Source organism: Arvicanthis niloticus, chromosome 16 (assembly GCF_011762505.2).
Source record: "Arvicanthis niloticus isolate mArvNil1 chromosome 16, mArvNil1.pat.X, whole genome shotgun sequence".
Lineage (NCBI taxonomy): Eukaryota > Metazoa > Chordata > Mammalia > Rodentia > Muridae > Arvicanthis > Arvicanthis niloticus.
Window position 1 is genome coordinate 11010156 of NC_047673.1, and position 25905 is coordinate 11036060.

The 25905-nt window shown below is 40.9% G+C and overlaps 1 protein-coding gene across 2 annotated transcripts in view; it reads right to left on the reverse strand.

Moving 5' to 3' along the window:
* Positions 1-25905, reverse strand: part of Csmd1 (CUB and Sushi multiple domains 1) — a 1522453-nt gene that overhangs the window by 510706 nt on the left and 985842 nt on the right. For both annotated transcript variants that reach the window (XM_076913874.1, XM_034520246.2), the window contains exon 7: positions 1631-1708. In XM_076913874.1, coding sequence (XP_076769989.1) covers positions 1631-1708 — 78 coding nt within the window. The remainder of the gene's footprint in view (positions 1-1630; positions 1709-25905) is intronic.

Consider the following 25905-nt stretch of genomic DNA (forward strand, 5'->3'; position numbering starts at 1 on the left):
CTACCTGTGGTAGAGGCTTACAAAGGCTTAAGTGTAGGATCTCGTGTTAAAAGGCTATGGTAAAGGGGCTCAGGGTCTGGAGCCTGAACCTTAGTAGTGGGCATTAGAAGAAATAGGGTCTAGCATCTCTACCCAGTTCTGTGGAAATCCACGTGCAGCCAGTTGCCATGCTAAGTGTGAAGAATGTAAATTGCTTTCTCACACCTTTCCCTCAAAGAGATGGTGAGGAATCCACCAAGCACAAAGGGAAAATGGCCAGTCTTGTTGGCTGACAGCAGGCTCAGAACTTGTCCTAACAAGCATACCCCAAGCCACAAAAGAGACACATGTGAGACCAGTGTCAGTATCTCTCTTGCCCTCTATAGAGCAAGGTCCCCTGCTGCTGATGGCAATTCTGACTTCTCCTTCTTAGATAGAGAAGTACTTCATGGGATAACTAACTGTTCAGTGTCCACTGCATGACAAAGATGGGTAAGGACCACTTAGAATATTTCAGCATATCTTGCCGATAACATTACACAAGTAATTGCTGGTTTAGTATTATTGACAATGAATCTTGAACCTGACCTTTGTAAGAGTTTGTACAGCCAGAGTGTGTGCCCCCAGCTTCCTCTAGACAGTACTTTGTCTTCAGCTGTCTTTTCAGAGTCAAATCTTTCCCTCAAGCACACACTGATCTCTTATAGTTTCCTTACTTCTTCCTTCTCCTTACTGTTGAATCCTCGAGCATGGCAGAAAGTTTAGTACTGCTTAGAGATAGGAAAGAACACATTCTAATGCTCAGAAGGGAGTTATCAGATTTGTCACTTTCTGTCTTGGTGGGAACAGAAGAAAGAGCCTTTCATGAATAAGCTCTGCCGGTATCACCCCAGCACAACAACATGTGCTCAGAGGATGGAGAGTCCGACCTAATGCTGACTAAATACGAGCATATCACCTGACAAATGATTCTGTTAAGTTGTAGATCACGTTGTTAAGAATTTTAATCATAACATTGATTGCTTCAAAATGCTTACCAACACTTTCTTTCTACCTCTACGACATACAGCTGGTAGTATCAAAACACTGAAACCTTATATAGATAAACAAAATCTCTTTTTTCCCCATTAATCATTTCTACTGCCCCATTATTTCTACCATTTAAAAAAAGGTATTTTCTTCCCTGCCCCAATCTTGTTTCAAAGACAAGGGCCCTGATTATCATGAAAGAGTAACAAAAACACTCACAGGGTATAGTTTTTGATAGCACCCCCTGTGAGCACTCAGATATGGGATGCCCAGTGAATACAGAATGGGGACAATGTGAGCAGAAGTCTTGGAATGGCTGAAAAAGGTGACCACAGGCCAATATAATGTATGAATACTTAGCACTATAGGAGAGTCTGATGGCACCACCAGGGACAAGAAATCCTGAGGAAAAATTCTGTAAAATGTGTGTGACCTTCTAGATGAGAACTCAGCTCCAGGCATGCAACCAGAGAACAGTGACCAGTGGGCTATAAAGACAGAGTCATTACAGGTATAATGTGTCATCACTGAGCACTATCTCAGAGAATGGAATTAGGGACCATTTCATCTGTTCTCCCTCTAATTGGTGTATCTAGCCTCATATAGAAAGAAAGTAACTCACAGACAGAGTTTTTGTGGCTGCTGTCCTTGCTTGGTAGCATCTTGACTCCTCTGGACTTCAGCTCAATTGCCTTTTTCACTGAAAGAAAGCAAAGCAAATTATCAGATGAGTCTCGGAGTTCACAAAGCCATACTTTAATCTCACAACAAATCCTGTCTTAACATACTTCTGCCAACCCCTGATCTAGGGACCGGGGATCTAAAAGGCAGAGAGGAAGCAGATGGAAAACAGGTTACAAATAATTAAGATTTTTTGGCAGCAAAATGTATCTCATGATCATGTATCCAGAGTGGAAAATAAATGACAGCAGGGCTTACCTTCCCCATCCTTCCACATTACTCACCATCAGAAAACACAGCTTGGATGCATCACTGTTGTTCCTCCCAAGCACATGGAGTAGATTGTACTTCCAGTGTTTCCACAGTGACCCTGACCCTGATGTTCTCTAAATACTGTACTCTATTCATAAAACTCTTTTCACAAAAATAGATGTTGGCTATTCATTTATCCATGTTTTAAATCAACTACTTAAATTTTATCATATGGCATTGATAAGCTACAGCATAAAAATGCTATGCTAGAGTGCTGCAGGTTAAACATGAAGGAGCCCATCTCCTTCCCTCCCTGCTCTTTCCTCCACTCCCCTTCCCCATTCTCCCTTCTACTTCCCTCCTCCCTCTCCTTCTAACAGAGTTTTCCTGCCTATGATATTCAAGGGCATCCTACACTGTAGTTTCATCTCTAAGATTTAGATAAGGGTCTGAATGTTCTAGGTCCTGAACCCAACAAAACTGACTATGAGCCAAACTGTGCAGAGGGAACTCCTTTCTTTACAAATTAGAATAAAACATATATGAGAGCTGGAGGGGGTGGCCTCCCTCTTCTTTTACTGACCTGAGCTCTCCTTTCTTACCTTTACTCTCTCCTGTAGTCTAAGTATTGGTCAAGTAGTTTATTTCTCTAGAGGAAGCTACATAGAGCAAGCAAAGGTGGCCAGGAGCTAGCTACTTCTTAGTTTGCTTTTCTGCCTCAGCATTGTTAAATATTTCAGCCTAAGAAAATGGTAACAACAAAAAAACCAACAAAACCCACAAAACCCAGGCCATCTGCTGCTTAGCTCCCATAATTCCTCTTCTTTGCTCTGTGTTTTGCCCATTCCTGAGAGTCTGTGGCCCCAGTTTCCTCTTGCCCAGATGCCCAATGGAAGAGCAAATCTGACACTCTATGTCAAGACTGAACACAATCCCACGGGTAACAATTTTAGCAATGGCCAGATATTTAAAGTCTATACCAGTGTTATCTGATATTCCCTAAAGCCAAAGGGAAGGCCACTAATACCACTGAATCTTTTTTCATTTTATTTTACTTTACTTTATTATTTATTTTCTTTTATTTTTATGGACCATCAAAATGAAAGCAGTTCTCTGCCACCTACCACCTCTTGCATAAAATATGAGCCTTGTTATTTCTAAGAAGTATGTGGGTCTTTTCACTATTGTAGATATCTTCTGTGTCTAAGACTCTACTAGGGAAAACCCTTCACAGAAGGAACTTCACAGAGCAACAGAAGCAGAGGGTCCTCTATGAAGACCTGGAGATGACCTAGACATAGTCTCACCAGTAGCCAGGGAAGTGGGCAGATGTCTGCCCTATCCCTCTTGGTTTCCAACAAGCAGAATATCATTCATTCTATATATAGGAATAAGGAGGGTATTCACAAGTCCACAGGCAAACTTAAGCCTTGGGCTAGTGTCTCCCTGTTCTCTGGGTTAGCAAGTGTTAGATGTTGGATTGGCAGAAATCTGTGAAGGTAATTATCATTGAATTATTTTTCAAATTGTTCCTTTTTATGTGAGCTTCATTGCCCAGAAGGCTCTATTCAATGTAGATGGGGCTTCTATTTACTTCCTTCTTGGCATAAGCAAAAGAGATGCTCTTCAATTTACAGTTTTCTTTTTGTTAATCTGAATCTGAGAGGTGTAGAATCTTTTAGCACTATAATCTCAAACTTGGAATGATACATACATAGACAAATGCTTGCTTGTGGGCTTAGTAGGGTAACAAAGAAAAGCAGGAGTATGAAGGAAATATAATAACTTCCAGAGCTCTTCCCAAAATGCATGGTTGATGAATCACAAGGCTAGGATAGTCTGGTCTCCCAGGACTAAGGAAAAATTGAGGGGGTGGGGAGCATCTCAGATATACTGTGTGAAAGTGCTGATCAATTAGTAGTTCTCAACTGTGGGTCTCCCCACTCTCCTAGATTGTCAGCTGATACAATCCATGAGTCAAATGGGATCAGAGGTAAGCAGGAGTTCGGAATCCCTGTGCATATGTATGATGAAAGACCACACCTGAGCCAGCTATCAGTCAGCAGGTCAACTTTACTTAGTGTAATTGAAGGCTTACAAAGTTTTGGGGGACTAAGGGTAAAACATTCAGGAAGGGCAAAGGTCATTTGGCTGGGTCTTAGGGTACCTGGAATGCCAATGCCGAATTAGCATGGGGAAGCATTTCAGGAATCTCAGGTATTGGCTGCGCAGTTTTTTTTGTTTTGTTTTGTTTTGTTTTCAGGAGAAAGGAAATTGGTCTTATAATCTGATTGAGGCTATGTGACATTCCTCAGATAGAGGCACATGTGTGTGCTTAGAATTCTCCAGACAAGGTTGGAGAAGGAGAAAAATAGCTGCTGAAGGGAGTCTCTCACTATAGGCCAAGCCTAGAAGCTATTCAGTCATGGTGGACTTTGATCTTAATTAGCTGAGTTTTCCCCCATTTGAGCTTCAACATTCAGAGTGCACTCTTACAGAGCCACTGTGGTTCTGGCCATACTCTTTATGGGTGACTCATCCCATCCAGGCACCAACCAGTATAAGGAGGAAAAAAAAAAAAAAAAAACGGAGAAATTACCTCACTGTGACAATGACTTAAACATCTTGAACCTTGTGGTCACTTGTGGTTGGTAATAGCTCCAACATCCCCCAAATTTCCCCTCTACTTCCACACAGCTTGAATCAAAGGCTTGGTCACTGGTTACTTAGCAGTCGTCCATAGAAGGCCTAGCCCAAGGTTTTCTATGTCTTGCTTTCCCTCTCTGTGACTTTAGTCTGTTATTTTTCATCTCTCTTTCCCTGTAGTGAGCAAACAGAAAATGAGCAGGAAGCTGCCATCCCTTAAAACAGATCTTCCTGTGAGGTCTGCCCTAGAACCATGTCTTAATTTAAAATCACGAGTGCCTTGATGTGTGTTCCCCATCATCTTCACTTTCTTCTACGGAAATAACTTTATCTTGACATAACTCAAGGGAGAGGAGATGAATGCACAATGAGCAAGACAAAGGAGAATCAATGGGAAGATTATACAGTGTGTTAAACTCACAGCAAATTCCACTCAGTGTAAACAGATAAAACAAACAGAACTCAATTCTTTCAGAGAGTAAAAAGAAAGACTGAGAGGCGCACAGGGTGCCATAAGAGTGTCTGAATATACTGGACCTCTCGGAGAATGTGATGAGCCCATAAATCCCACAATTCTACAAATAATTGTTTGAAGCTCTGTGAAGCTAAATTTCCACCAGGGATGCTTTATTTATTTTTCAATATGGTGGTATTATTCTTTTGTTACTCTCTGAGCCATTGAGTTCCGATTTATTCCATGTTCCTTTGGCTTTTTATTGGAAGACAATAGTTTTTGGCCATGTTGGCCAGAAAGCAAAGTTTACATATATATCCTTGGTCCACCAGTTGTCTGCACCTTTCATTATGCCTCTCCCTTAGTATCATTCTTCCACCCAGAATAATTTCCTCCTCTCTCTCTCTCTCTCTCTCTTCCTTCCTTCCTTCCCTCCTCTTCCTCCTCCTCTTCCTCCTCCTCCTCCTCCTTCTCCTCTTTTTCCTCCTCCCCTTTTTCCTCCTCCCCCTCCTCTTCCTCCTCCTCCTCTTCCTCCTCCTCCCCCTCCTCTTCCTTCTCCTCTTTTTCCTCCTCCTCTTGTTCCTCCTCCTCCTCTTCTTCCTCCTCATCCTCCTCTTTCTCCTCCCCCTCCTCTTCCTCCTCCTCTTTCTCCTCCTCCTCCTCTTCCTCCTCCTCTTCCTCCTTCTTCTTCTCCTCCTTCTCCTTCCACTTCTTCCAGTTCTTTCTTTCTTTCCTTCCTTTCTTTCTTTCTTTCTTTCTTTCTTTCTTTCTTTCTTTCTTTCTTTCTTTCTCTCTTTCTCTCTTTCTCTCTTTCTTTCTTTCTTCCCATCTGTTCTCCTTTCCTTTTCTTTTCTTTTCTTTTCTTTTCTTTTCTTTTCTTTCCTTTCCTTTCCTTTCCTTTGTCACTTCAGCTCCTATTGAGGCTCATAGAGTGACCCTAACTTATAAAGAAACTGGTCGGAAGAGCATGCAGCATATCCAGCTTAAATTTGTAGGATGCAGGGAAAGATGTTGCTCTCCAATAGCCTGCGATTCTTCATGAAACAAAAAAAAGCTATTAATCTTGTTCACTTAAAGCTTTTTGAAGGAAAAATAAAAACCCCCTCCTAATTCTCATGTTTAACCTCAAACCAAGCCAAAGAGAACCTCTGAGCTCAACTTACAGGTTTCTTCTTCCCTCTTTTAAACATCCTGAGATTTTATTGAGTAGAGTTATACATTTAAACTTTGGAGGACACCAGCTTGGCTTTCCAGTGTAAAGACATTATAAGTTGCATGTTTAGTTTGAGATTCATTGCCGTGAAAAGACAGCATGACCAAAGCAACTCTTACAGAGAACAACATTTAATTGGGCCTGGCTTAAAGATTCAGAGCCTCAGCCCATTATCATCATGGTGAGAAAAATGGCTCTGTGTAGGCAGATTTGGGTTTAGAGCTGGAGGAACCAAGGGTTTTATATCTTGATCCAAAGGCAGCCATGAAGAGACTGTCTTCTGAAGGTAGCCAGGAGGCGGGTCTCTTCTGCACCGGAAGTAGATTGAACTTTAGAAGATCTGAAAAGCCACCTACATAGTGGCACACTTCCCCCCAACAAGGCCACACCTATTCCTACAAGGCCACAGCTCCTAATAGTGCTATTCTTCATTGGCCAAGCATTAACACACGTGAGTGATGGGGGCCAAACCTATTTAAACCACTCCAATTTAGAAAGGCTGAACTAGAAACTCTTGGATGATATAATACCATAAGTAACATAAATAATTCAGTCATACACTTAAATAGACAGTGGTGACCAGAGACTGGACTTAATACCAGGGAGTCAATGGGCAAAGGACACAAGAGCTCAATTTGGACAGATGAGTCCATGAGTTCTATTTGTGTAGCATGATGGCTGTTCTTAGTGCTGTGTTTCACCAAAGAGTTGATTTTAAACTTTGACATAAATCAATATTTTAAAATGTGGAGAGCAGAAATATTCTTGGGCATCTGAATGTTTAGTCTCTAGTTTGTGGCACAGTTTGGAAGGCTTAGGAGGTACAGTTTTGTTGGAGGAAGTATGCCACTGCAAATGGTTTGAGAGTTTGAAGGCTTCAACCATTCCATGATTGTTATCTCTGTCAGATGTTTGTTGTTAAAGTCCCTTTCTCTTCGATTCTGCTTCTGCAGCTCTATCTGCTGCTGGCTGCCCTGCTTCCCTGCCATGACACAATCTCATTCCTATATAACCATAAGTCAAATGAACCCTTCTTTCTATAGCTGCATTGGTGATGACATTTTATCGTAGCAGCAGCAAAGTATCCAATATATTGGCACACATTCTAGTGCCAGGACAGCTGAAAGTGCCATGAATCCTCTAGGAAGGAACCAGCCTCGAAAAAAAGAAAAAAGTGAAAAAGAGACAAAGAAAAGAAAAGAATAAATAATACCGCCTCACTTGCTTTCTTAACTGTGCATCTAGACATAGAAGTTGATTGTTGAGTTTACCTCTCCCTTCTATTATTGGCCAAGAACAAATGATTTCATAGTTCAAGTAAAATTCAGGTTGTTTCAAACAAATCTATTCTTCTGAGTGTGAAGATAAAATCTATTGGGAAACCTGGCCAACAACAACAAACTATGAAATTTGAAAAATAGCTTCTGTTGACTTTAAAAACTCAGGGTTTGGCACAGATCAGTCAAAACATAAATGTTTATTTACTGAAAGAATTATAAATGTATGAATACATTTCTAGACCAAAAACATTCTATTGAAGTAGTAAATCCAAGAACTGTTCATTCTTAGAGGGCAGTTATGCTCACCCCTATACTAACAAAACCTCCCCAAACTGTTGGTTCTCAATGAGGAATTCCTAGACTTTATCATTATCTAAATAGTATATGCCATGTACTATTTTATTTATTTTTTATTTATGAGTTGCCTCTCTCATTGGTCAAAAACATTCTTGTTCCATAAATACCTTTTTTCACCTTTGTCCTATAATTATTTAATCAATACAGCAACAGCTATCATCAACCCTTTGTTGTATATATTGTCTTATGGCACCAATGATACAATTTATTAAACTTTTATTATTAGTTTTAATTTTTAATTTTTTTCTTGGTTTTTTTTTTTTGTTTTGTTTTTTGTTTCCTAACACTGGGTCTCTCAGTGTAACCCTGGCTTGCCTGTGAATTATGATTCTTCTGCATTGGACTCCCAAGTCTGCTACTCTAATACTGTTTGTCACTATGCCCAATCTCATTTGAGTGAGTTCATTCTGAATTTAAGAGGGTATGTTATATTATAGAGCTATGTTTTCTACTTATAGGTTTTTTTTTTTTTGAAAATTTTTATGTTTCTTCATTTTCAGAAAATAAAATTTATTTTTGACTATCCTATAGTCTTGTCAACATTTTTTAATTTTTTAACACAAAAATCCATGCCTTGAGGAATTGCAGTTGCTCAAACTCCTTTATTGTCCATAAAACACATGTTTTTTCAGATTTCTCACCTCAGTCCTTTACAGATTGTTTCAAACATTAGGACACAGAATTGTTTTTAAATTAATCAGTCACATCATTACTAAGACTAACATTATGATCTTTCTAACACTGATTTTATTGTATTTTACACTGAAAAAGCCATAAAAATCTAGAAGATTTTAAATTTTAAACACTTTTAACTTAAACCCATAATTGAACAGTCTGAGGCTTATGAAATGGCTATGTATTGTCCCAGCTTCCTGGTATCTGTCAGGTACCAGTGTCATGTTCGAATGATGGGAGAGGTACAATCACAGGGTCTCAACCATGGCTACTCTTGAGGATAAAGTAACCATGCTCCCATGAGAGCAGCTCTCTCGCATCTCTACCTGAACTAATCATGTCAAAGTCATGATCTAACACCCCTTCGTTCATTTTATTTTGTTGAGATATATATCTGATATGTAATCTAAGACAGTCTTACATACATGGGTACATTCCTGTCTCAGCATCTTGGTACTAGAATTGTAAACAGAGTCCACTTCATCCAGCTTGGCTGTTTTCTTTCCTCCTGCCTGAGAAACTTTTACTTTCCTTTTTATTTTTTCTGCTTGAGTAATCCATTTATTACACAAGCATGTTATCTTATTCCAATTTAAGAAATCACAAGAGAAAAAGGCACAAAGTGGCTAGAGTATCATTTGGAAATGGTCATGTTCTTCCTTCTAGTTTCTGAGAGCAGGAAGGGTAGACTGTCTCTTTACATCCTCTTCTTTACCTTCTGAAGTTGAAACAGACGTCTCTAAAGTCAGCTCCCACTTCCCTGTGGTTGAATCTGCTACTCAGTTCTCCTTACAGCCACTACTTTCTACACATTCTCGTATGTCAGCTTTCATCTCTAAAGATTTTTAAAAACACTTTATCATAGTTCATGATGTAACATGTAAAGAATTATCTAACTACACATATAGTATTCCATAATGCCAAAATTCTCTAAATTCAGACTTTGACTGAGTAAGTATATAATGTTTTATATGCACTCCAAAAAGCTTGTGTTAAATACCTCTCGATATCAACCCCATCATGATAAAAGGTCCTGAGGAGGAAATAAGAATCTGCTGTCATGAGAAAGCACTGAGTCCTCAGAGGACTCACTTCATAAAAAAAATAAAAAAATAAAAAAGAAGCAAGATGGAAGTCTGATATCTCTGCTTCATTTTGCATCTCTCCGTCTCCTTTACTGTGGATGAAGGTAAAAAGATGAGTCATTCTCCTAACCCTGCAATGTCCTTGGGTCAGGGATGGAAAACTCAACAGGACAGGCCTGTAAGGTGAGCATCCATCAGGCAGCCGAAGCAATTTGCCCGAGAACTCTGTCTCATCAAGAAATAAGGACATGTTCGGACCTCCTTACAGGACTGGAACTGAGATGATGATGGGCAGACCTCTGGAAGTGCCCAGTTATAAATTTCTCTTGTCCAATTCTGCCCCTGCTTACACCTAAAGTGCACACTCCATAGCAGACCTGAAGCCAATCGACTCCTTTATCTGTTTCTCTTCCCAATATGGACACAGGGAATAAATCTTCCCTCCGTGACTTTCACCATCATCCATCTCTTTACTAGGGAACAAGCAACTCAGCCAGTTATACAAGGCTGCCTGGGACTGAGTTTTAACCCTTAAAAAAAATCTCCAGTTATAACACTTCATGTAGCATTGATGCTGTATCATTCTATTATTCTACATATGGTTCTACTTGTGCCTATTACATAAAATTTGAGAAAAATTTAAAAATTTATCAAGAGGAAATCTGAGAATCAAAAGAGCTCATTGCTCAGAGGCATCTAATGTTGCAGTTTTCATCATTTCTGCCCAGTTCCATGGGAATTGTGTAAGTTAATACAGGAAGTTGATTAGGTACCTGATTTTTCAGAGGAAAAACTAAAGCTGCAATTTCAACTCTGTTTCCATTACTTCTTCCCATATTTTCCTTAAAATGCTCCTAATAGCGGTCACCTTTAGCATGAGTCAACAGCTCTGCTCATTCTCTCTGGGCCTCTGTGTAACACGGAACACCCATTGACCATGTGTTCAAACTCTGGTTCATTTCTCTAAGTAAACTGCCACAATGAGACTGAGCCAGGACTGTCATCCCATCAAACTGAATTGATTGCCAGAAAAGCTGTGTCAGCTACCTCACCACTCACCTCACCAGGAATATCTTAACTAACCCTCATCTGTCACCAGCCTCCAGAAAACAGTTGCCAAGCAGGTAGGTGAAAATAGATCTCAGTGTTTCCCACATTTAAAGCAATGGAGGCGCTTACTAGCTCACTTGTTGACGTGTATCTCGAAGTGATGACTCTTCACGTACAGGTTATTTTACAGGGAGCTTAATTGTTGTTACAGTGAGTCGTTTTATGTTCTAGAAGTAACTGCTGTGTTGTTTTCCCAAGGTCATCTCTCCCGCAGTTCTCATTGCACAGTTACACAAACTCGGGCATCCCTGCATTTCTCTCAGATGCTAGGATGTCCTTGAACAACAGCCTTTGCAACTAACTAACATCTGTGCCCTGGGACCCAGATGATCAGATTTCAGTTTTGTGCTGAAATCAGCCAGTCTTCTCAGTCTGGGAATCAGCTGATGCAACTCAATGTACTAAGTGACATGTGGCACCAACCGTTAACAGTGCCATGGCTGGCTGCCCTTGCCACGTGGTCAGCAGAAACTTTAGTCTAAGGTTCACTTAAAAGACTAGAATGATAATTTTATACGCACATGCATATGTGAACAAATTGCTATAGTCATGAACGTGTTATGTCAGACAGACAGAAACTTCTGTGTCTTTCCCAAATGCCATGATCTTTAATAGAAATAAAATCCCAAACTAAGTCAATTCCATTGACTGTAAATTTCCAAGTTGCCCTTTCACAGATAGCTAGATACCAGTAAACAAATATCTTCAATTCAATCTTAGTTGTCAGTAGTAAATCTCACACATTATTCTTCATACATGACACTGTATTATTTAGTTAGTTATTTAAAGGTATTTGTATGTATGTATGTATGTATGTATGTATGTATGCATGCATGTATGCATGTACTATGTATGTATGTCCATGCACATGCCTATGGAAGTCAGAAAAGAGCACTGGATCTTCTGGAGCTGGAGTTACAGGTGGTTGAGCCACCCAATGTGGCTTCTGGGAACCAAACTCTAGCCCTCTGTAAAGCAAAAATATTGCTTCTAATTTTGAGATTTATGCCTTTAGCACTAACATTTTAAAAACATTAACAAAGAAAAAAGAAAGTCCTTCCACCATAGTAATGCGGTCAATGCCTTGAAACTAAGTAAAAGAAATGTATTCATATAAGGCAGCTTGTGAGATAGCTCAGTAGTTAAAAGTCCAGGTTACTTTTTTAGAGGATCTGAGTTCAGTTCCCAGCACTCATGTCTGGAAGCTTTAAATTTTAGGTGACTCCAGCTCCAGGGTATTCTAGGCCCTGCCCCCCCAGCCCCCAGTGTCCTATATGGGCACTGCATTAATATGCATGCACATGAATATATATGCATAAATATAAAATGAAAAATAAATCTTTAATAAAAGGATATTGTGTGACAGACTGTTACAAGGATGAAAGAGGCCCAACCTGGCTCAAGAATTCAAAGAGGCCTCACTGGAGGCACACACACAGACGTGATAAAGACGCAGGTACAAAGGGACCCACAGCAATAGTTAGACATTAGAGAACTCCAAGCAACATCAAAGCCACTGGTACAAAGTAAGTTATAGGTTCCCAGGACTGAGGACCGTAAGGTTGCATTGAGTTACAGAATTCATTCATAAGACCATGGACATTGTGGAAACCAAGTGAATGATCAGGACCAGATGGATAAATGTGGATTAGACAGAGGGAAGTCCAAGCAGGCAATGACAGCAGTGGAAATTGAGGTCAGCTGGAGCCCTTGGGATAGTCAGAGGTCCTGAGTGTCAGTGCTTTGAGGCACAAATTGAGTGGTCATATGACCAGTCAATGTGAGTGTCACTGTTTGGGTATTAGGTGACCTCTGTTTTATGAGATCCAGATGCAAAGTTTGTACCGTTTTCTCAGTCTGGAACAGTTGGTAAGTTCTCAGGCCTGGTTTATCTGACATGGTTTTCATATCTTTGTTCCTAATGTGCTCCCTGTTTTCTTTGGTATGGTCTAAGAGGACCCCTTTCACTTTCAGAAATGAGCCATTTGTTAGTTTGTGCCTCATGGGAAGCAACAGGCTTGGGAACAAAGTATTCCACGCATGTGGTTGCCTTCACAATGGAGCCAAATGCTGCTTGTAAGAGAGTCTTCTAGGGTAAGACAGTCAGGAAACCAGTGTTTTCTGTGATATGGAGTTACTTAGAGCAGAACACAGCCTAGCTTTCTGTCTATCTGTCATCTATCTTCATCTGCCTAACATCTATCTATCTATATCCTATCATCTGCCTACCTTCTCCCATCTACCCGCCCACCTGTATGAGGTCACATCGCCACATAAATAATGGTGTCTGGTTGTCAAAGAGAAGCCTATGGAAATTCTACAGAAATATAGGTTAGATTCTTCACTAGCTCAAAGGAAAATCACAGTAAAGTTCTTGATCTTAAGGAAGATAATTAATTTCACTCATCTCTGTGTTCCAAGTCACCCCAAACCATCTAGATAATATATTTCCTTTGAGCTAAATGTGCAGCCATAAGTATGGTCAGGATTTAAGTTGTAACCAGTGAGATTAAAAGATCATTTTACTTGCCCTGTGGGGATTTATTGGTTCATGCTACAGAAGTTATTTTAACCACTGTTTCAAGACAGAGGGAGAGAGGAAGAAACCAGGGCATGATAGAAGAGGGAAGAGGAATGGGAAAGGCACGGGGCTCTGCGTGGAGATACATACCTCACCCAGAAGCCAGTAGCCCTCACAGAAAATCCACACTGTCCATAGAGACTGTGTTCCTGTTCCTTCATGTCTCACAGTCTGTGGAAGTGTTTTCTGCAATCCTCTCTCTGGGCAATTTGAGAGCCACTGGCCCACACCTCACTTACTTGTGTTGACTTTTAAGCAAATTCAGGTCTAGACAGAGCTAGCTGCTCCAAATCCAGCGGTCTCCAGACTCATTTCTGTAATTTTCCAAAACCCGGAGACACAGCCTTGTCTTTTTAACTAGGGGAAGGGCTTGGGTTTTAAAAGCACTAAGATTCTAAGTTCTCATTTCTCTTCTGTACAGATAATGTTGACTGGAGGGAAACCAGTTCAGACTGAGTTTCATCTTTCCCTCTACCCTTGGAAGCAACTTTTAGCACAGGAAGCTTTGATCAATAATGGACCACACATATACATTTGGAATGGCAGGCACACTGAGATGAATCTAACAGCTTTCTAGGCAGTGAGGCACTGACTGGAGACACAGTCAATGCTATGCCTGCAGTGTCCTGAGTTTTGGAAACACATTTAAAGTGTTTTTTTTTTAACTTAGAAAAACAGAGAGACAGACAGACAGAGATAGATAGATACAGTGTGGCTATGAATGTCAGAGGACAACTTTTGGAGTAGGATCTCTCCTTCCACCACCTTGCTCTTTCCACCTTAAGGCAGGTTCTTCTGTTTCTACTACACATGCGCTCTCAGCTTCCACATGACTCCTCTGTCTCCCTGTCACCCAGCACTATGGATGTATGGCACTACCTCTTTTCCTTAATATGGATTCAAGATACAGGCTTATGTAGCCAGTGTCTTTACCCACTGCACCTTCTGTCACACCATGCTCAGGTTGAAGAGTTCTTCTGAGATGTGCACCAGGTAAAGCCAACACTCAGCTACAGGGCAGGAAGGAATTTCATGCCCAGGTCATGTGAAGCAGCATTGGAATTAAGGAGATATAAGCACCAAGGTGAATAGAAAGAAGGCACTCAAAGAGAGGATGAGACCCATCCAAGAACATGGCTGAGGTTGGTCCTCAAAATCTCTATGTGAGTATCTACACTCACAGTTCTTGTTGGCATCTGAAGTTGCATCTCTGAGTGTCATTAGGATGTTAAATTAGACTACAGATGTATCCTGAGATGACCACGATGAGATTACAGCTAATCAAGTAAACCAATGGATCTCTGGGAATCCAGCAAGTTGAGGTGTTTTTACTGCAAATGAAAGTTTTCATCTTATGTGTGAGGTTTCCAGAAAATATATAGGAAGAAATTGGGAGATCTGACATACTCAGTCTGAAGCATGAATTACCATGTCATTGCTATTTCAATGATCTGTTAAACAACAAAAAATGTATTTTGCTTCACATGTGTAAGTGCTTTGTCTGTATATATGTCTGTGTACTACATATGTGGCTAGAGACCATGGAGGTCAAAATAGTGTATCACAAGTGTTAGAACTGGGCTTACAAATGGTTCTGAGCCACAATGTAGATGCTGGAAACAGAAACCCATGTCTTTTGTAAAAACAGCTAATATTCTTAAACACTGACCTGAACTTCAACTTTCTTATTTGAAAATATTCCTGAATAGAAGGAAGAGATTTGTCTCTATGGAAGCAATTTTCAGGCATATTTTGTTAATTGTGTTGGAAAGTTTGACTCTCCACTGTCAGTGAAGTTCTGCCATACTCCAGAGTAAGAGTTCCTTTCTTTGTCCCATGTCCTGGAATTTTCTCTGACTTTCCTGCCTCAATACCACCCACTGTGTCATACGTATCATAGCATAGAGTAATACATTGTATCAATGATTATAGTATAGATCACTATATAGAGATTTGCCAGGGCCAATCAATATAGAACACACACTATGTGCTGTTCATAACACCCAATAATTAAGGAACACATCATGGTCTCATTTTTTCACCCTGCTATAATTTCTATTATTTTTACCACATTCTTCCTATTTTTATAAATGGGTATGGGTATGTGTATGTGCCCTCAAAATGGTTCATATGAGGACAGTGTCCACAGAGACTAGAAGAGAGCATCAGATCCCCTGAATCTGGAGTTAAAAGTGGCTGTGAGCTGTTTAAGTAGGTGCTGAGAACTAAACTCTAATCCTGCAAGAGGAGAAAATGTTCTTAACTGTCTAGACATCTCATCAGTCCTGTAATGTACTACTCTCACTCATAAAATGTTTGTTTTGAAACATTAAGTTCTACATGGTTCAATGCCAGGAGCAGCCTCATGCATGCTTAGTTTACTTTATTCTGAATAGGTGAGGTGGCTGGCTGGCCACTCTGTAATATTCCCAAGGGGAATGGATGATCTAAAATCATACTAAACAAATGTATCCTCTTTGCTAAGTGATGTGCGAGTATGCTGCAAAATGATCTTTGTGGAAACAGACTTCACTGTATTCTCTTGAAATAAAATATATTAGTTCATCCCTTGCTAGATACTGTACTGGTGTTAGATGTTCTGCCCATGGTGGAATGGCCACACTATGCAAGGCAGTGAGATTCTACAACTTCAAGGCTTTGTTGTATCTGTAGCTTTGTCCTGAATATGTGCCCCATGCAAAATAGTGACTGATCTTCTGCTGCTCCTCCATGGAGAACATTTCCACTTTTGTGTTCATCTAAACCTCAGGTAGGGTGTTTTAATAGGAAAAGCTTCCTGGCACTTCAATGTAAGCTTTGGATGCAGCCTTGGTAGCTAATCTGTGTCCTGGGTCTCATTACAATGTTACCTGGCAGGTGAGCAATGTCCCCAGATCTCAGGTTCCTTTTCTGTTTAATAAAGATAATTATCACCTGCTTTGCAGAGGTCTGTGACACTCAAATGAGAAAATAAGCAAACACCTAACAGCTCTGCTAGCATGTAAAAAGTGTTTTACAAAGGCTCTGTGCCCTGTGCTGCGTCAGCTTTGCAGCCACTGATTCTAGAGGAGGGGGGTGTGGAACTGGGGACTCCACACTTAATGCTTTTCCCATGCACTTTACTCAGGAAGCTGAAAATGGCTTTGTCACTGCATTTGGGTAAGCATAGATGGTGATTTAGCCCAGATTCCTATTTGGTTTGAACACTTCTCTTGTAATAGCACACTTGGTGGCCTTGATCGTTTACTGCATCCACAGTCCTGTCTGAACAATGCTTGTCACTTAATAAAACAAATGGGCTTGACTGGAGAAAAGAGGAGGTGAGAAGGAAGGAGGAGAATGGCAACTGCTGGTGTCCTTTACGTCCTGCCCCACTCCACCCTTCCATAGGATCAGAAGCCCTTTCACGTCTGATTGGAAGTAAGCTATTTACATCACACTTCAGAAGACATATGTATCTCCGAGCACATGACAACCTGGTAGCAGGGCCCTCTTATACATGCTCCGATACAACCCTTGTCCTCTTCCCTGCTTCCTTGTCTGCCTCCTCTCATTGCACAGCTTTTGCAGTGCTGATCTCCCAAAGTGGGTGACATTTCACAATAGTAAGTTCACAGTGATGGTGGCTCAAGTCTTCATTTTATTCTTTCAAGAAAATAACTGCAGTTTATGTATGTTCCTGGAGACAAGGGGAGGCATCAGTGCTACCACTTAGGAATCAGTAATGGCAGACTGGGGCAAGGACAGGTGGGTGGGAGGGGGACGGGTCTGGCTCATGCAGAGCTTTGAAGCCTAGGGACTAATACTGATCAAGAGTTCCCGGAGACAAATAGTGGACACAAAATAATCAGGCTGCTTTGGAACAACTATTTCTCTTGTCACCATCCAAAGTACATCACCTAGAAGTGGTTTCATCTGTAAGGAAACCACTGTTCTTGTAAGCAGCTCCAACCTTCAGTATCTGCAAAGGCTGTGAGCTTAAGGGCTGGGGGTGTGAGAGTGAGAGTAGAAACGTTCGTGAGTGAGGACCAGAGGAGTAAGCACACAGATACATAGCCTTCTCTGGCCAGATTGCTTCTTCATCCAATCATGGTTCTCAGTCCTACATACAGAGAGAGCATTGCCAAATTTGTTACCTAGCATCTGCCTTCTGGTTGAATGACTCATTAAAGGCTCCGTGCCCAATGCTCACACTAAAGAGGAGCAAAAAGGAGCACTCCTGCAAGTGCTCCTCTGTTATCCACACTCATATTTCTGTTGCCATGAGAAACGTCACAACCAAAAGCAATGTAGGTGATGAAAATGTTTACTTGGCACTGATTTCCAGGTCACAGTCCATCATTGAGGGAAGTCAGGGAAAGAACTCAAGACAGGAACCTCGAGACGGGAACCATGGAGAAATGGTGCTTACTGATTGACTCTCTGCTTTCTCAGTCGCATACTCAGTCAGTCCCTTATATAGTCCCTGACCACCTGCCTAATGATGGTCCCCACCACATTGTGCCGTGCTCTTCTGCATCATTTAATAATCAAGAAACCCCTCATAGACCAGCCTTGTATAAAGACAATCACTCAGCTGAAGACTTTCCAGGCTGTGTCAAGTTGAGAGTTGATGCTAACTAGAACAAGCAGGATGACACCACACATAAATAAATGTAGTAACATTTTTTTAATTGGCATGTTAGTTAAACTTGCCTTCACTGTTTTTTTTTTCTTTAGTTATCTTGTAAATAGAATTATTCGGGGGCCTGAGCCTCCAAACTTTGGGACAGCTTCATTAATTTTATTGAAGCATGTTAAATCAAAGTTAGTGTGGTGGGAGAGAGGAAGAGAATTGGAAAGTTTGTGAGGGAGCATGATAAATATCTAAATGAGTAACCACAAGGCGCTAATTTTGAAAGAGTAATTAGAGGAGATTTTCTGAGAGGAGCTATATGAAGAAACAGCAAAGAATGAAGAGTCATGATGAGCAGGTGGCATTCTGTGATGCAAGCTACTGAGGAGACATGTGTCACCATTACACATTTCCTCTCTGTGTGTTTCTGACCACCAGCGAAGAGTAGAAACCATGAAACAATGTCTTTAACTTGCGCAAATAAGAATGTAAAGGTAAGTTATCTACAAGTGCAAAAGGCGCACATACATTTATGCAGATACTTATGTATGAACGCATGAATGAGCATACAGACAACACATACACAGATGCACACAGATAGACACATATGCAGATACATATATTCATATGCATTCACATGTATATACAGGTACATAATGCATATTCACACATATATACATGCCAACATGTATAGAAATTTGCACACATATACAAAAATACATAGACATGCACATATACACAAATATACATGCATATATACCTATTAACACACACATGTATATCCAAACACAAATGCACATAAGTATATATATATATGCACACATGCAAAAACATATGCATGCATGTTTGTATACTGAGCTTCCATAAACATTAAGATGAAAAAATGTTTTGTTATACTGAATCCATAAAAGCACAGACAACACTGTATTTATTAAAGTACTAGCTTTGTTTTAATACTATAGCATACCTGTCCCAATACGGCAGAGCTGAAGCCATTGGATCATGAGGAGAGGGAGTCTCTGATCTGTGAGCTGCTCTTTGGTTTATAACCTATCTTATATCTTGCCAATATGTGCAGAATTCTGCCATCAATAAATCACCTTTAAAAGTACTGTGGTTGGGAGAGTCTCTATTAGTGACACTACTTGGGTCCCAAGTCTGTGCAGCCTGGAGCGCTAAACACTCACTGCTGTGTTGCTATGTGGTGTATTAATGTTCCCCTGTGTCACCCACTATTGATTATATCACCATTCAAGATATAAAAGTCTTTACTTTTCTGAAAGTTCTAACTACTGGAAGGAAAACTGTAGTATTTAATGATGTGACCATCAAGTTAGTGCAGGTCTGCACAAGTCTGAAGTGGGACTTGATACATTTTTTGTATCTACTGGACACAGGTATAAATATCCTGCTGCATGATTCTGAACCATGGGACAGTTCAAAAAGTGAGAATTGGGAGTTTTTAAGTCACAGATGCCTCTGATAGAAAGGACAAGGACAATGGCAGAAGGCTACTTGCAGACATGAAGCACCGAAGGAAGAATTCTCACCCACAGGTGTCTGGACTATGCAGGGTGAGGTGCTGCTTCTGATGTCAATTTTAAGTGGTGTTCCTCAAATTTGCTTCCTGTTACAATGCAGTGATCTTTGGATCAGTTATCCTTTGTGAAGGTCTTAGACTGAGTTCCAGTATGGCCTTTTATAATTAGAATCACTGTATCTGTCACTAAAGTCCCTGCACTTCAAGCTCTTGGAGCTGTAGACAGTGGGGTACCCATAAAGTACAATACATAGCAAAGAGTCAAAGTCTACCTAGACAGGGATCATGACCAGGCAGGACAGTAAGGCTTCATGTCAACTGGTTAGAATTCATAAGCAGTTCTTACTACAGAGAAAAATAAATGTGGGTTTTATTGTGAGGAAGTAGCCTCCCTATGAGAAGCCTCTGTATAGGTGAAAAACTCAGAGCATGATATGTGGAGTGTTGGAAACACTTAACTAAGTCAACAGGACAGCCATGGTGAAGAGATTTGTATTTGAAGGGATTCAAAAACACTGTGATGCCTTCTTGCTGAATCTGAGCTGGACTATGTGTGTGTAGAGACTATAGAATGATGTCCACTGCTCTGATACCCTTTACCTCATTCCCTTGAGATAATATCTCCCACAGAACATGGAGCAAGGCTATCGGCAAGCATCCACTTTCCCCATAGATCATACCCAGGTGCTCAGACTTATAGAGAAAGAGCTCTTGCCTACAGAGAAACATCTTCAGCTCCTCCAAACCAATGGCTCTAATGTGCAACCACTATCTTTTCATGTTTCAAAACTGTTTTCCTAAGTACAGAGGAAAAACACATTGAACAATTGCTCCAGGTCTCCACTTTCCACTGCGCCTGGCAGCTGTGTATTTGACAGATCTGTCCTTAGAGAGCAGTCACCATAGTCAATATTTTTAATAACCTTACCCTTTAGTAAATTTGGGCAGAGGCATTTTCTGAAGGAGGCACACTGGGTGACTTGGTGACAGGTTGATATTCTGGTAAGTCAGATTAATAACAATAACATTGATCATGATGTCTTCAGAACATCATGACCCTTTCCCAGTTCCAGGAGACAAGTGAGAAGCCTGTCTGATGGGCAGGGCTGATTCAGTTTCAGCTCTTGGAAAATTATACAGGATTATTAGTAGGACAGGGACTGTAGGAACAGTTGCTGAAATGGAAAAGATTTATTGAAGGAATTCAGAAATTAGACTCTGAACCATGAGACTAATAGAGAGAGATGCACTGTGAGTTGTGAATTAACAGAAAGGGTGAAGCCTAGGATGCGCCTTCTGATGATAGGGAGCCAAGGGAGTAGGCTCTGAGTGCTAAGAAGAACTTACCAACGTGTGAGATTAACCTTTCTATAGCTGGGAGTAAGTTCCCTATTTCTTAAGTTCATATTTCATAAATGAAGAAGAGCTCTGGCCCTTTTAGTGTTGTTAAGTACTTTTCTCTAACAGGGAAAGCTGAGTTTAGAAAGGAGACATTTGGCCTCAGACCCTGGACTTCTCAAGTGCTCAGCAGAAGAACAGTACAGCACACAGTCTGAAAGCATGCTGATTTTATGAATCCTCTTTCATTAAAATTGTTGAATGAGTTCCTGTCCCTGTCACCATAAGGACCTAGCACACTACAGACTAACAGGAGGGAAGAAGCCTTGATTGAAGCAGAGAGGTCCTTGCTAAACCTGGGGGTGAGCCCTAGGCAGGGTCACGTGAGGTGGTTGCCTTGGGAACACAGGAGCTTCTCCTGGAGCCCAACTCTTATCAATTTAGCACTTTTGCCTGAAGCTACCTCACAGAGCAGGTACTTGACAGAAAGCTGTGCTCTTTAGGAGAGTTCAGAATCTCTCTGGTAGAAGTAACCTGATGGTCACTACAACAAACCAACCAGGCTTCCTTTTCAAGGATGTTTTCCAGATGGTCCTCTCAATGAAGTTCATATTGAGTGAACCATTCAGGAACAGTGTGTCTCAGGACTAGGGACTTGCTAATCCAAGCATAGGAACTCTCAAACCCAAGAAGGACAAAGAAAATATCTCTAGAAAAACTGTCCATGGCTTAGAGAATCCTGCGATGCCAGCTTCACATCCAAATCTCTGTTGTGATAACCTTTTCAATAAGCTTCATGGTGAACATCTTTCTTTTGTTCTTTTGATCAAAGTTCAATTCCAAGTTTACTTAAAATGCTCCCAGGGTCTAAACTACCAGCCTGGGAACACACATGGAAGACCCATGTAGCAGAGGATGACCTTGTTAAGCATTGGTGGGAGAGGAGGTCCTTGGTCCAGTGAAGGCTGGATGCCCCAGTGTGGGGGAATTGGAGGGCAGGGATGTGGGTGTGGGTGGGTGGTTGGGGGCACACCTTCATAGAAGCAGAAGGAGAAGGGATGGGATAGGGGGTTACCGAGGGTGGAGTGGGGAAAGGGAATAACATCTGAAATGCAAATAAATAAGATATCCAATAAAAAAGGTGATAAAACTAAAAAAAAAAAAAAAAAAAAAAAAAAAGATGAAAAGTCACAAAAGAGACCCAGACTAACTTAAGCTCCAAGAATGGAAAATGAAAGGCCACCAGCCTACATGTTACAATTAAAATACCAAGTTCAGCTGGGAGTGGTATTATATGTCTTTAATTCCAGCACTCCGGAGGTAGAGATAGGTGGATCTATGTGAGTTAGAGGCCAGCCTGGTCTACAAAGTGAGATCCAGGAGAGCCAGGGCTTTACATGAACCCCTGTCATGCTGGATTACGGATGCTGAGAGACCTGAAGCAGTAAGCAGGGGATGCCTCCTCTGTTCCTCCACTGGTGAAGACATACTTGAGCTCCAACTCTAAGAATGAGCAGTGTTCATAACACTACCTTTAATTCCTGGGTGCTGTTATTAGTTTGGACATTCTTTTTTGTATTATTGAATAGTGATAACTTCAGTCTCTCTAGTCCTTTCTCTGAGAAATGCTCTGGTCATGGAGCAGCTGTGCAGTGCAATGTGGTCCATGCCAGAACACTCTAGACCCCTGTCTTCACATTCATCTTACCATGTAGTAGTTACTGCAGAGGCCACCAGGAGGAGACACTGTAGTTTCTGGGATTCATTCTCATCCTTATTTCTTAGAGCTGTGTGACCTTGCCTGAGTCCCTCACTTGCAAAGGAAGTCACAGCTCTTGAGTCCTCTGGAAAGTGGCACATGTCTATAGAAGGAGGTGGGGGGAGACTGTGCTGGCTACCCGGTGCATAGAAAGTGCTCTGACAATGGATCAGTTGATTCATGTGAAGTGATACAGGAGAAATTCTGTCAGACATTTTTGCCCAGGATCTGCCATGGATGGCACTCAGCACTTAAGGTTAAATGATCCAGAGAGAGTATAAATTACTGTAAGCAGATTGGAGAATTGGTGCAAATTTATATAAAATAATGATAGAACTACAGGCATCACATATTATATTTCTACATGAAACCATACAGGGATAGGAGCTCTTGCATTAACGAAAATTGCATCTTGTATCCTTATCACATTCAACAACTATCTGAAGAAATAAGCATTGATTTTTGGCTTTTGAGAGATAAGCCGATTAGTGTGATGCCCTCTAAGTTGCTCTTGCTAATGTAGGATGGTGAGTCTTCTTTCAAGTGGCCAAGATAGCTGGCCACAGACCTAATTTCCTAATGTAATATTTTTCTTTCTGAGCCTCATTTGTCATTACGGGGGAAAAAAAGTCATATGTCAGAAGCCTTAGAAGAATAATGGAAACACTAAAATTATTTCAATAGTAAAGTTTTACAAAATTACATTTCAATGACAGTTTTGTTGGCTGTGAGACTCCACTCCTTCTGTGAGGTCTTCCATCCCCCGCAGAGTTATTGGCTTTTCTTTGGTTCTCCTTCTACAGAATGGTGGATGGAGTCACTTCCATGTCAAATCAAAGTGTTGCCACCTGAAGCCTCCACTGCTGTGTTTCTCTAAACTGTCAGGTTCTGGGAATCTCTGCACATAGCCCAGGAAAGTGGGTCACAACCCTTTCTTTTCAGATTCAAACTTCCAAATTTGGGGAGTGACTTGTAGTTGCTGACCCTCTGAAAATGCTCACTGGTGACAGTATGTTTGCTCATCATTTAGCAGTGGGGGGTTGGGGTGGGGATAGAGCATCCGCCAAGGCAGTGGTACTTAAAACTCCCAGAACTGAATCTCCCCAATGTGGTCAGCCTTTGGCTAACCTCTGCAATGGTATGGCAGAGCTGCAGTTCTGGTGGGAAAATTATGGGTTGGGACACCAATACAAAAGTAGATTTTAAGGTTGCAATCAGCTCCACAGCAAAGTGTATTGAGGTGAAATGTGAAAAATAAGATTAGGGACATGGAGGTAAAAATCAGAAAGATTTACTTAAAGTAGAATGCTGACGTACTTATGTATGTTGCCAGCTTTGATTTGGAATATTCTTGGGATGTGGGTATATATATATGCCTGTGTTTGTGGCCAGTATGTTTGTGTACCGTGGAGAATGTGTGATGTGTGAGTATATTCCTTGAGCATATCTGGACTGTGTATTTGTGAAGGTATGTATGCACGCAGTGTGCCTGTGCCTGGTGTAGATATATGCTTAGTATGGTTCTGTATTGGCCTGTAGTGTGTTTATGCTCTAGTGTGCCATGACATAGCTTTCTTAGAAAGCCTCTGCTCTCAGCCTTGGCATCGCTGCCTGTCTGAGCCCCCGTGCATACTTAGAGCTGGTGACTCTGTGACTCTGCAGGTGAGGGCTCTGGTTTGTGCCAAACAACATGTCAACATCCTTCAAAGCGATCGATTTGCTAATATTAAGATGGAATGGCCAAATCTGATAGTTATTAAATTCTTACTTTCCTTTATCACCATAATATGTAATATTAATTTTAGCCCATATCACACATAATATAGCATAGTTTTAGAATTACTTGTATATATGTACGTGTGTCTGAGAGAGGGTGTGTACACATGAATGAAGATACCTGATGAGGCCAAAGGTGCCAAATGGTCCTGGACCTGGAGTTCCAGGTGATTTTAAATCATCAGCTGGGATGCTGGGAACATCTCTGGTCCTCTGTAATAGCAGCATGTGCTTTAAAACCCTGAGTCAGATCTCCAGACTCATATTTATACACATTTGAATGTTTACTGCAACCTTTTTCTAATACTGTTTTATTTTATAGCTCAGGCTGATCTCAAACTCATGATATACCTGAGTTAGCCTTCAACTCCTGGTAATAATTCTCCTGCCTTTGCCTCTCAATTACTGGAATTATGTGCAACCACATACCACACATATCTTTAAAGCCCACCCCCCTTCCTTTCTTTTTTGACAAGGTCTTTCTATGTAGTCTTAGCTGTCTTAGAACTCACTCTGTAGACCAAGCTGTCCCCAAACTCACAGAGATCTGCTGGCCTCTGCCTCTGGAATGCTTGGATTAAGGGCAAGCACCACCATACCCAATTATATTTTCGTTCATTATTAAAACTTTATTTATTTTTACTTTATGTGTGTGATTGTTTTTGCTTGTATGTATATATGTGAACTGATGCAGTGAGTATCCTTAGAGTCCAGAAGAGGACTTCAGATCTGAGACTGAAGATACATACCATTGTGAGCCAGCACATAGACCCTGGGAACAGGTCCTGTGGAAGAGCAACAAGTGCTCTTAACCAACTAGCCATCTCTCCCGCAAATCCTGACATTTTCTTCTTGCTTTATTCCGCTTTTCCCTAAATGCTTCTGCTAACCTTTATGCACTGTGTCAGTGAACTGTGGCACTGCTGGGGCACTGGCTAAAGAACTGGCAAAAAACAAACAGAAAACATTTTTAGGGGCGGGGGAAGAGAAATGTCTCCAGTCACCCTAGCACTGCTGACTGTAAGATGTAGAGTTATTTTATGTATCACAAGGCCAGAGGAGTCTCTGCCAAGTAAATCACCTCCTTTCAGAGATATCAAAATTCAAAGAAGCATTAACATCTTTGATTCATCATAATAAAGTGTTAGGGTTCAGCCATCAGAGCAAGCTTAACAGGCTGAGCAATTGTTGTGTAGAAATGCTCTTGTTAAAGATAGGACTTATTACATGCTCTTTCCAGAGCTGGTTTTTAAGCTAATATTTTTTGAACATGACTTTAAATTTGATATGAATAACGTTCATGTTCACCATCTGCAGAACCTGACTCAGGTTCTAGAGAACAAAGCCCGCAGTAGTCATCCTTCTAAAAAAAGAGGAAGAGTTCAGCATCCAGGAAGACCCCTCCCCTTTCTGTAATTTTCAACACCTGCTCTGGAAGCTCTAACTAGCCAACAGCACAAAGAACTTCACTTTGTCCTTTAAATGTTGTTGATAAAAAAACAAACAAACAAACAAAAAAAAACTTTACAAACATA